Source organism: Athene cunicularia (assembly GCF_003259725.1).
Source record: "Athene cunicularia isolate RWA chromosome 3 unlocalized genomic scaffold, athCun1 chr3_part1, whole genome shotgun sequence".
Lineage (NCBI taxonomy): Eukaryota > Metazoa > Chordata > Aves > Strigiformes > Strigidae > Athene > Athene cunicularia.
In genome coordinates this window covers 105,475,274-105,487,050 of record NW_020799097.1, presented here as the reverse complement: position 1 = coordinate 105,487,050, position 11,777 = coordinate 105,475,274, and the positions used below count along the sequence as shown (strand labels likewise).

General features: G+C 34.9%; 1 protein-coding gene across 1 annotated transcript; it reads right to left on the bottom strand.

Moving 5' to 3' along the window:
• Positions 1-3,539: 3,539 nt before the first annotated feature.
• On the bottom strand, positions 3,540-11,175 carry DNAH14 (dynein axonemal heavy chain 14). The gene is made up of 5 exons (XM_026845978.1): positions 11,056-11,175; positions 9,782-9,915; positions 8,383-8,547; positions 6,082-6,188; positions 3,540-4,030 (listed from the first exon to the last, which is right to left on the bottom strand). The coding sequence occupies exons 1-5, from the start codon at positions 11,168-11,170 to the stop codon at positions 3,961-3,963; spliced, it is 591 nt and encodes a 196-aa protein (XP_026701779.1). The 5' UTR covers positions 11,171-11,175; the 3' UTR covers positions 3,540-3,960.
• Between the last annotated feature and the right edge of the window lie 602 nt (positions 11,176-11,777).

The window sequence follows — 11,777 nt, the reverse complement described above, 5'->3', positions numbered from 1 at the left end:
AACACTCTTTTAAAACGGAGGAACTTTGGCTATTTTCATCCTCGCTGACATTCCAGGAAAAAATGGTGTCAGAAAGGCCTGAACAACGTCATTGACTGAAATGACAGAAGATTTTGGTTTTTGCATGCAGGGGTTCCTACAGTACTATTTTTAACAGAAGTTAACCTTTGCTGTGATAACAAATCTTAATTTCACCTGTAAATATTATGGAAATTTTAAAGTGAAAACTTAGAAGAATCCCAATTGATAAAATCATATCTTGTCTGGAAGGAAATAATTTGGTATTTCTTTTTTGTACTGCTTTTTCTTATTAGCAGTTTTTCTTACTAAAGAACTAATTTTATTATTTGAGGTTTTATTTTTACTTGTAGGAGTTTGCTCTATTTGACAAGATCTTTCTGAAATCTGAAAGCAGCTGGCTTCTCTTTCTGAAGAAAGGGGTTTTGTCGCTGTAGAGACAAAGTGACACACACACACTCACATGGGTGAACAAGCGGCTAGCTTTATTATTACCAAAAGCATGCATTTTTATATATTTCAGGTGCCAGAGTGCTGCAATATAATTGGTCAAAAAGTTGTTTTTAACATTCTCATTGGATAACCTTTATCGGTTTCCTCCCTGCTTGCTTCATCCAGCTATATAGTCAGCAGCTCCTTGAAAGTTATTTGCTTTAAGCAAAGCTTCCTTATCTCAAGGGTACACTGGAATCTTACCAAAGTCAAACTCTTCTCCAATTGGGTTATCGGCAGACCAGCTGCCTTCCCTGACAGGGTTTATCATAGTAACTTTGCTATGTCTGGTTAAGTTCCCATTAACTGATGATCTACTTAAACTTAAGCAGAAGTGAGAGTAATATCCATTGGTTAAAGGTTTTATCCACAACCCATGCCTCCAGAGCAGACATTATTACAGTAGCCTTACAAGTACGCAAACTGCTATCAAACAGCTTTCTTGTGTTTGTTTTTATGAATTATACTCCTTCTGAATCAGTCCCTCTTGGTTGGCAAGGAAGGAAACATGGTCAGGATCTAGTTTTTATTACTGACATAGCTCTTACAAGCTGGGGAGTTTCTCTCATGCCCTAAAAGGATTAATACCAGCAATGGGTACCAAGCTACAAATAATTCTAGATATGTGCAAAATAGAGCTTAGTACCGATAGCATAAAAAAGAAAAAAATGCTGATGCTCACTACTAAGTCCTCTGAGCGAGCAGAATGTGGTTGATTGTGGTACTATAGGGGAACAGTGACAAACTGTGGACTGTCATAGGGAAGTACTGGAGCAGTTACTATGAATAATGGCACTCCAGTAATCAACAGTGGAATTAGCAAGACTTAAACCACTCTCACCACATTTGCAAGAATGGCAGTCAGTGCCGAGTGAGCACTGAGATACCACATGATGCCCTGGCAGCTTTTATCATCAGCTGCTGAAGAGGTCCTTGCTGAGCTGCCAGTCAGGCTATAAAAGATTTATGGACCTTTAATCTAAAGAGCATGAAGGGAGAAGGCTGGGAGACCAGTGTTGCTTTGGTTTTGACATTCCTAATTTCCTTTGTTGTCTAAAGCTTTTATTTTTTTTAAAAAAAGTGAAGGGCCAGTTTCTAATACTTGTGCAAATCCTTGAACAACTAGATACAGCATTTTTTTCTGTAAGGCATAAACTTATGTTCTACCCTAGCAAGTCCAGAGAGCTGCTAAGTGCTTCATCTTTTCTACAATTTGTTTTCTTTTTATTTTATGTAAGATTCCTTTAAACTCTCTCCAGTCTTTGAAAACATTTTATATAAACCTTAGACAGTTTTATCTTCATTAACATAACCAGTTGTTCAATGGAGTAAATGACTGAAACCATGAGTAAAGAAAAATCTGAGAATTTAGGACAACTAAAGTGATACCAGCTATTCCTTTATTTAAGAGACAACTCCTTTATAATAACACCATTAAAATATGTCACTGTAAGTACTAGGGAGGGCTTGTAAGGTGCTGATAAGCAGCACTGAGTTTTATGCCTTTGGCTGATAGCACTGGGATATTCAGAGGGAGGGTCTCTCTTCATCAGATGCTCCTGATAACAAAATCTTAGGCTCAAGTTCTGTGGGGGAATACAGACCAAAAAGGAGCACTGTAATGGGCAGAACAAATATACATAAGTACGCTAAGATTACAACCTCTTATTTCTGATAACAAAGCCGTTATGTGGTCTCCAAATCAAAACAGGTTTCTTTTGTTTTTTTGTGATTTGTATGAAACAACATGCACACCTTTGTGTAGAATACAGAAATACGGCAAGCAGTCAATGTGCTGTTCAAATGTGTTTGCATTTCACTATCCATGTTTCAAGTACTCTGTAATGATTTTAAAACACGGAATAGCATAATCCAATCTATTTATTGCATGAATAAACTTTGAAGAGCTTTGCTTCAACATGACATATAAGAAATATAAAGATTTGAGCAAATTCAACAAAATGTCTTTTAAATTGCTTTTCTTAACACGTAGAGATCAAAATCGTTTTAAGAAAAATTCAGTTGCATAAACAGGCTGTGTAGTCAACATAGCATTAGAAGTCCTTCTGTAATTTCCTTTTGAAAAAGTATCCTCCCCTAACCTACCTATATGAAGGTCCAAAAACTTTGTGTGAGCAGCAAAATACCGAGGAATAAAACCAAACCCCCAAACTAGATAGAACAAATTTATGGACTCTATAGGGACTATGCTCTCTTTCACCATCTCTGTTTACTGGAACAACTTCCCCACAAATTTATTCAAATGCTGAAGTGTGGAGAGCATCAGAACTACTTTCTAGTTTATAAAAGGGTTACAGTTTAAGGTCATATGATTTCATGGCATAGAAACCTTTCAAAAGACAAATCTGATTTTGACAAAACATACTAAAAATACTCTATAGTCAGGTCATTTAAAGTGCCCCAACTGAATTTTTATGAACTTGCCACCTACAAAAAATCTGCTTTTAGGGAAAGCGATATGTAGCTGTTAAACATTAATGTATGAATTAATGAATGTGTCTCTGACTAATGCCAAGCAAAGAGAAAACATGATTTTTTTTTCCAGAAGCTGACTCATCATATATTATTTTTAATTATACACTCCATAAATGACAGTTTTCAGATTTTATGCAGTTAAAAACCCTGTTTATTCAAATACCTTTCCTATTTCAGTAATTTTAAATTTAGACAGACAAAGGACTACCTGACAGTTTATGTCTTTTCCACTGTTCTAATGGAACAAAAAGGCCATCAACATTTCCCAGTTAGTTCCTTACCTCTAGGTACAAGTGAAAGATCTAATCCATGTGCTCTTAGCACAAAGTTAATCATTTGATATAAACCCTGGAAAGAAGTCTCTTCCTCACATAATGGCTTATTAAAAACTTGGTAATCTTAACAGTAGGATACATTTCCATAAAAGGGGAGAAAAAAATTTCTTGTGAAGAGTTAACAATGTCTTTTTCATAATCAAACCTACACAATACAAATATTATTTACATGAGAAGAGATGAAGTGTGATGGGATTTTATTTACTTGCCTCAACATACAGACTGAATTCCATCTTTTCTTTCAGCCCATATTCAGCCTGGATTTGGTGCAACCGCTCTCATTTTACAATATAAAACTATATTCATTATTATTTTCATCTCATTTATAGCAAAAATCCCTAGTCATAAAGCAGAATCCCACTGTGCTTGGCACTAGACAAACATAAAATTAAAGCTCAGCTTTCTTCACATTAGAATTCCAGGCTCCTTAACAGCAATATAAAGGCACCATAAAAGTTTTATTAGAGCAAATCTTCCATGCTGTTACCAACAAGTTATCTGGCATTTGAATAATGTTCTTTATTGAAGAAAGTATTTATGGAAAATAAGATGCAAATTGGTAACGTTTACAGAAGGAGATGAAGTATTCTTGAATTCTTTTCCCATGAAAAACCTATAGTCAAACTGACTTGGTCTTGTTCTTGCTTCTTCTCACATTGATTTTCCATACTAGAAAGCATTTCTTCATTCTAGAAGCAATAGAAATAGTTATTTATGCATGTAAATTTTACTGACTGTCATACCTACTGTTGCAACAGGTCATTAACAGCACTTATGCTATTGGGAACAGATGCAGATCTATTTAGCCAATTCCCACTTTCTAAATCTGCTACCAAACATTGCCTCCACACCTCTTCATCTGTCTTGACAGATGTAGGAAAAGTATAGCTAAAGCAGAGGCCTGTCGTACCCACAAAAGAAAAAGTACACTAAGCAAACACTAACATTAGCTTGTTTTAAACCCAAACGTGAGCATCCTTGATGTATCATAATTGCATAAGCATTTTTTTGTCCAGTAAAAACAGTATTGCCACTGCCAATAATAAACCAGAAGCTTTAAGCTAACTGTGCCTTATGTTAACCATACCAAGTCCCAGTCCTGGTCGGTTAGGCTTGTTACCAACTTGTTCTCCAAACTTCCTGTGTAAACTGGACCTTAGCACCAGACATTTCTTGTTGAGATGTAGGTTAAGCACAGGATAACAGTAAAGGCCTCGAAAATATGACCACAAGTTGAAAAGAAAGGGTCCCTAAACCCGTAACTCAGTTACTGGGCAGTGATAAAATAGAACTTCCAAAGCTGGGCAAATACTATGTTTACTTTAAGAAAAGAAACAGCAGCCAGCTAGGGAAAATCAACAAAGAAACCAACAAATAAACAAACCCCAAAACAACCAAACAGCAAAGCTACAGGATAATGAACCTTTTTCGGCTGGGAAAGTGTTCATTAAGCTTTTGCAGCACCCAGCCCAGAGGCAGAGGCCAATTGTCTAGAAACAATATAAACACAATACATGTATAAATGTGTAGGATGCCCAATGCGGTTGGGCTGGGAGAAGAGATGCAACATGTTCATTATCCTTTCAGCTTCCCCTGGCAGACAGGTTTTGAGTCTTGCCACCTCAACCTCAGTGAGTAAGGCAATCAAGAATGGGCTAAACACACCACATCAGCACTGTGGTACTGCATGCTCACAGGTAGAGACTGTGAGGGATTAACTGACTATGGAGTCATAATGACTGATAAAGGATATGAACTAAGCATTAGAATAAAGTGAATAGTTAAAGAATGTCAGTTGAGTAAAATTTTGTTTAAAAGTTTAAAATTGGCTTATTTGTCCTCTAAACATTCCCATCACAGCAATCTTTAATTCTCTGATTGACATATATACACACATATTCAGTAACAACAAACATTATCAGAATTTTGTGGAGCGATAAAGTAAAATCATGATTACTGTGGTTAATGTTTATATGTGGAATGTGGCACTGGCAAACATAAAATGCATTTTTGAAAATGTGTGAAATTTGTGATGCCATCATTGTGGTGAGGACTGGTGCAGGCACAAAAAAACTTTGATGCACAAATCCAACATGAGACACATGGTCGAGTCCCAAAACTGAATCACTTCCAGCAATATTCTTCACATGAAATTAAAAAAATAAACCAGAAACAAGTATCTCCCCCTAAAAAAGTAATAAAAGGAAAATATAGAGACAAATGTGTAGGAGGTGGATGTTTAATATTAGTCTAAGCAAGAGGTTAAAATTCAGCTATAATATTTTTACTGATGTTTCTAAAACAGCCAGCCACTAAATATTTTCTTCTATTTTACACATAACTTGCTTGAATGCATTCTATATAAGGTGAATATTATTAGCTGTTTCATACAGTTTATGTAATGTGGAAGAGAACAAATGGATGAATTAACTTGCCTCCTAAAAATTAGTGCATAGGAAGATATTACTAGAGATATTCTTATTTCTTCTAAGGCCAAATAAATAAACAAGATGAAACAAAAAATAATCAAAGATGAAACATAAACAAGATGTTTTGGTTCCATTAATGATTTAGACATAAGAACCAAAAAGATCTTGAGTAGTCTTTAGATGTTGTCATTCTTAAAAATGCCTATGCAGGAATTAACACAGTATTAAGTTGGCATTTTATCACACAAAGATATCAAAAATTATTACTGCAATTGGTTAATGTCAATTATTTTTTTTTTTCATTTCCTTACCGGAAATTGGAAAATAAATTCAGATTAAGTAACCTCGAATACAGGTGTCTTTCATGCAGCCATTGTGGCACTGGTGTTATTTCTATTTCTCCATGGACTGCAGAGAACTAGGGAAAATATTAAGAAAAAATATACAACTCCTTTTGAAAAAGAATTTGACAAGCGTTACTGAATCTTCATTATCAAAGACAAAAAAGCATAAATACCGATGACCTCAGCAGTGGCAACACTGATCATGTTTTATCATGTTTACCTATGCAGTTTTTGTTTAATTTTGAACAAGCTCACAGTTACACGTTTTTGTCATTTCAAATATTAGGATGCTTCTGTCATTCAAAATTATGGCACATATACACTATTCAGGGAAGTATTCAGTCTGTGTTTGTCCCTCGTTAGGAAAGCCCCTCAGTACATTTAAAAATCTACTTATTTAGGCTTACTGAATACCTTTCTTGTACAAAAATGTTTATCTCACAGAAAGTATGTAAGAAGGAAAAATTTGAATGTACTTATTTATTGTTATCAAGTAAAACTATGGAATATCAATTTCTTCTCATCACTATGTGATACAACACTGAATAAGAAGAAAAGAGACCTAGACCTGTAGAAAGATTTTCAATATAATGTGAGCAGATACACCCACCCAGAGGGTGGTCACCATAACACATTCTGGCAGCAAACTCCAAAAAGCCTTTTCTTGAACCTCTGCCATATCTTTCAAGTAGACAAAGAGCATCTTCGAACCAAATCAACAACAGGGTAAGCAAATAGATTTTCATTCTCCAAAGAGAATGTTCAAACCTGTGTGAAATTATATAAAAAGTACGAATTATTAATTAGCATAATTCCCTTTCAAATCATGGACTGGAATCTGACTGGCAAGGATACAGTAAAGCGGCAGTGGGCATATGTACTTTAGTAGAAATCTTCAGTATCTTTCATAGGAGTATAAGAGATAGAAGATCAGCTGCTAGGCATTAATTAATTGTTTTGAGTGAATCATTCTGTGGTTTAGCTAAAGCAAGTAGTAGATCTTTTATTACAGATGTTTTGGAACAAATCACTTTGTATTTAAATCAAGATTGTACTTCAAATTTCTGTGCTACACCAAGCATTCTGAAGGCAAAGGAACAAAGTCACAGCCTTTTCTACTGTCAGGTTCTTTTATTCCAATTTGATTTTATAAAAGCTTAGTAACTCCACTGATAGAAAATACATTTTCCTCATTTTAACAACAGTAATTGCATCAGTTTCTAAGCCATGTCTGTAATTTTCTGACATTCAAATCATGTATCTCATACATACAACAAAAAAGTTTAACTTTAGCATCCAGCAACAATCCAATTATGTAAATTACGCAATTATCACTTCTTCCATGCAAGTTTAGTGTCATACTAGTTCTAAAATTTACTGATGCTGAAGAGAAAAAGGGTTTCAAAGTTGAGTTGTGTTCAAAGACATTTAAGAACTGATGAAACATCAAGAAATGTGGTGCTCATATTCTTAAAAGGTATGATTTTTAGTGCTTCTTTCAGGACTATCTGTACACAGTACTCTGTGCTCCTGGTGAGATGGGTTAGCTCTCTAACGTGACTGAAAATTCACCTAACAAGATAAATAAACCTATAAGGTATTTTCATTCATTTTATGCTAAATTAGTGAGATGATCCAACATACTGGCCATGAAATCACCAGTGCCAATGCAATGGAGACGGTGGCTTAAAGCCAGTCTCTCAGCAGCCTTACATGGGCTTAAACCCGTTGTGAGATGTCATTCTGAGACAGAGAATAAACTTTGGTCTTTTATTTTTTAAAAAGAAAATGCTGTCACGACTAAACAAGACTAATAAGTCGCTAAGGGCTTACCCATTTACAATGCAAAGAGTAAAAGAATAGAAAAAGCAAATTAAGGCGTGAACGTTACCAACTGCCACGCACAACTATCAGCAGAGGGTATGCCCTTGTCTGAGATGGGAACTCACAGGATGGTCTGCATTACTACACCTAGAAATGATGGTTGGTGGGTTACTGGATGCTAAGTTTTAAGTTACCCATCTTCTGATACACCTAGTCTTGAGCTATACCACAGTTCAAGATCTAAACACGTGCCTGAGCAAAAGGATGAACTATGTTCAGCTCAAAGCCAACAGGTGACTTGCCTTTAGGAGGGACCAGTAAGCTCTTAAACAAAGACAGCAACGTAATTGCAATGGGAATACGTGACAATAATTGAAAACCAAAATGTTCTTTCTGTGGAAAGCTCTGGGTTCACGTTATTCTGTGTGTTGCACAACATACTACCTTAGACACAAACGAAGCTGTAATGGTCCAATATTCGTTGTTCTGCATAGCTGTATTTGTAGAGACAACCTCTAAATCGTATGGGTTGTAGGGAACTTTAAAGTTGTTCCTGTTTCGTGCAAGACAATATATGTATTCCCCACTATCTTTGAGAGGTAAAGGCTTCTGTCAAAAGAGGAAATTATTTACATGTATATATGTAATTTATTTTTCATCATTACAAATGATATATCTATATATTTTACTATGAGAAGAAAAGTAAAAAAGTACCCAAAAGTTCTGATAAGGTACTTAGTAGCAACACTGAATGGACTAGAAAGTTATTCTACTATAATCACATTTTTCTATTATTTCTGCTCAAAATAATTAATTTTCAGTTCCAGCAACAGCTAGTTAAATATTACTATTTCTTGTTGAGAAAACAGTTTCATATAACCCTATTAATGTTTTAACTTTTTTATTCAAATCTGAACAAACTTTTTAGTAGTTAAGTTTCTCCATCTATAAAAAGTGGTAAACACTGCTAAGATTAAAAAAAAAAAAAAAAGAAAGAAAAGCTCTTTCATAGCAAACACCTATACAGTTAAAGATTGTAAATACCAGTGATACCTAGTTGTTTTGAAAATATGTCATTATAGCTGGAAGGATTTTTAGTTTTGTGGACAGTTGTAATGCTTCTTAAAAATTTTGCAGCCAGATCTGAAATCAAAACTCCCAAGGGACAAAATATAAGATAGGTTTTATTTTTATTGTGCATTCAAAATGTTTCACATTGCACATTGAAAAAAACCCAAACTGATTACTTTTGCTGTATTGACTTTTTTTGTTTTTCTTCATTAAAAAGTATGTATGCAAACTTATAATTAAACCAGATATGTGTCTGTCTGTCATTGAATGCACCAAACTAGTACAAGAATACAGGCAGCATCCAATCTGGCTACATTAAGAGCACACTGCCCAGTACCACTCACAACAAATACTGGCCTCATGCTTGGCATGTCTGATCAGGACGGACATCATCACCATTCAGCTTGGTGCTAGAACAGCTCAACTATGGGGAACACTAGCTAAGTACTGAGTTTAAGTGATTGCTATGCACGAAGAGATGGAAAAAATAATTCTAGGTACCACTACTCTCCTCCCAGAATAATCCTAGGTACGATCTCCTCACAGAACACTACTATGGCTCTGACCATTGCAAAGTGTAATTCAAGCCTGCTAATTAGAATTCTAAGAGTTTATTCTCTTTAAACATTAAACATTTTCTTGATTCTAAAAACAGATCTACCCATTTTTAGAGGTAAAAACTTTTGGGAAATAAGTATTTTAGATTTATAACCAACATCATTTCTAGAATGTGTAATTGCACAGGATGTGGAGAAGGGAAAGTAAAATTCACCGTAAGTGTGAACTTCTGAAATCTGGCCACATCAGCCTCTCTAGCTAACCGTTCACATGATGGTAGCTCTGTTTGCCATCCAAGTTTGCCTCGAAGCCTCAAAATATGTACTATAACATCATCATCAATTGGTTCTGGTACATCAAGAAAAGAAAAAAAAGTGTTTTGGGTTGTTTTTTCCCCTTAAACATAAAAGCTTTAAATTTACTACACAACAGCCATTCATTCTTTAGTTTCATTGCATAAGCCTTAACAGGTGTGGAGGATTAGTCTAATGTTATTCAGACTGAGTCGTAAGACATTAAAAATATGTGTCAGAAAATCTTCCTCAAAAAAAAACCCCAAGCCATCAGATATTCCAAATTTGTTTTACTGCAGTTGTGGGACAGTGGTTCAATTGAGTTCAAAGTAATTTCAATTTCCAGTGATTTTACAGTGATTTTGTGTAATTTACACAGCAAAATTCAAAGTACTCAGTAGAAAAAACATGACTTACTGCCCAAAGACCTTCTCAAATGCTAAAAAGCCTGGAAGAATAAGGAAGGGCACTTGAAGAGCAAAATCTCAGCAAGAAGAATGGTGAAAATAAAAGAATAACAATAATACATTTCTTTCTAATATTAAAAAGAAATTAATTTTTACATGGAAACATAGTACTCCACTAATCAGATCAATCTAGTCCTGCATAGGAGAACACTCTAGCTGAACAAAAGACCTTGCAACATTATGGAAAACAATTTGCAAAGTCCTGAAAAGCATAAAAAATATTTTTTCCTATGTTTTTTCATCCATATTAAAATGTACATAGACAAAAATTTTGCATAAAAGAAAAAAAAAAAAAAGAAATCCAGTTGTGGTATCACTCTTTCCACATTTTTAGACTCAGCGGTAGGTATTTTTAATGGAGAAATAATGACCAAAATCTATTTTTCCCAACACTAATCCTGGAAGTGGGAAAACATGACTACTCTTTACAAGTCTTATGATTAAAAGAAAACTTGCTGACTCTAAAATATAAACAACATTAAAAGTTTGAATGCTGTCTGAAATTCTGCTCTGAGATCGGGTATAAAAAAAAAAACATTAGAAGGTGAATACAGAGGGTAAAGTTGTTCCTCTTTGAAATAAAGTTTAAAATGACAGCGCTCTCTCATTTACAACTGTATCAGCTCTTCCCTACACGTGTACTCTTACTCTAAAGGCAGGAGAGGATGAGGAAAGACAGTAGCAGTTGAGTATATTCTCCATTACTTCCAATGCTACAATTTACGTACCTGTTCTATCATAAGACCGAACTTTGTTTCTTGAAAGTTTTTTGGAAGATCTTTGAACTTTTAGTTGCTCACAAGTTTTCTCATGGCGACTTGGTTCCAAAACAGCTGTTTGCATTTCAGTCTTTTGAATATTATCTGCAACCGACACATTGAAAAGGAAAATATTAGTCATTTAAAGCAGATCGTTATGCACAATTATTTTCTAATTTTAACATTCCTACAAGTTTACATTTCTGCAACGTCTACTTCCACAAATGCATTCTGATGGTTTTAATATTTGTATATAGACGTACACACAGAGAGGTGATGTTTCTTTTTGTTAGCAATACATTAAAACTTGCATTCAGATCATCAGTTGACATCAGTTACTTCAGTATGTTTGGATAAGAAACGTAATATTTGTTTCCTGTCTATCCCATGAGGTAAAGGGGATAACGTTGACTTTTTCTGTTTGTTTGATTCTGTTTATTACTGGAAAACCTTATCATCCATTCTGAAAGAGAGAAAGCCTGGATCCTAGGAAAGCAGCCTGCTCAGCAATAGCCAAAACATTGATGCCTTATCATCGCTGTTCTAGCCACAACATATAAAGCACAGCTGCATATGGACTACTTCAAAGAAAGTTAACTTGATCCCAAGCAGACTCAGTACAACCCTACACTTCAATGCCTTGTTTAACAAGGCACAGTTTCTTAATTTTCATTTTTAATGTGCTGAAGACT

Excerpts from the sequence above, each read along its gene's own strand:
- DNAH14 (XM_026845978.1), bottom strand. The coding sequence starts at position 11,170 with ATGCAAACAGCTGTTTTGGAACCAAGTCGCCATGAGAAAACTTGTGAG. Across the intron at positions 9,916-11,055 it reads TCGGTCTTATGATAGAACAG|AACCAATTGATGATGATGTT; the intron begins GTACGTAAATTG and ends TTGATGTACCAG. Across the intron at positions 6,189-8,382 it reads CAGCTTCGTTTGTGTCTAAG|TTCTCTGCAGTCCATGGAGA; the intron begins GTAGTATGTTGT and ends TATTTTCCCTAG.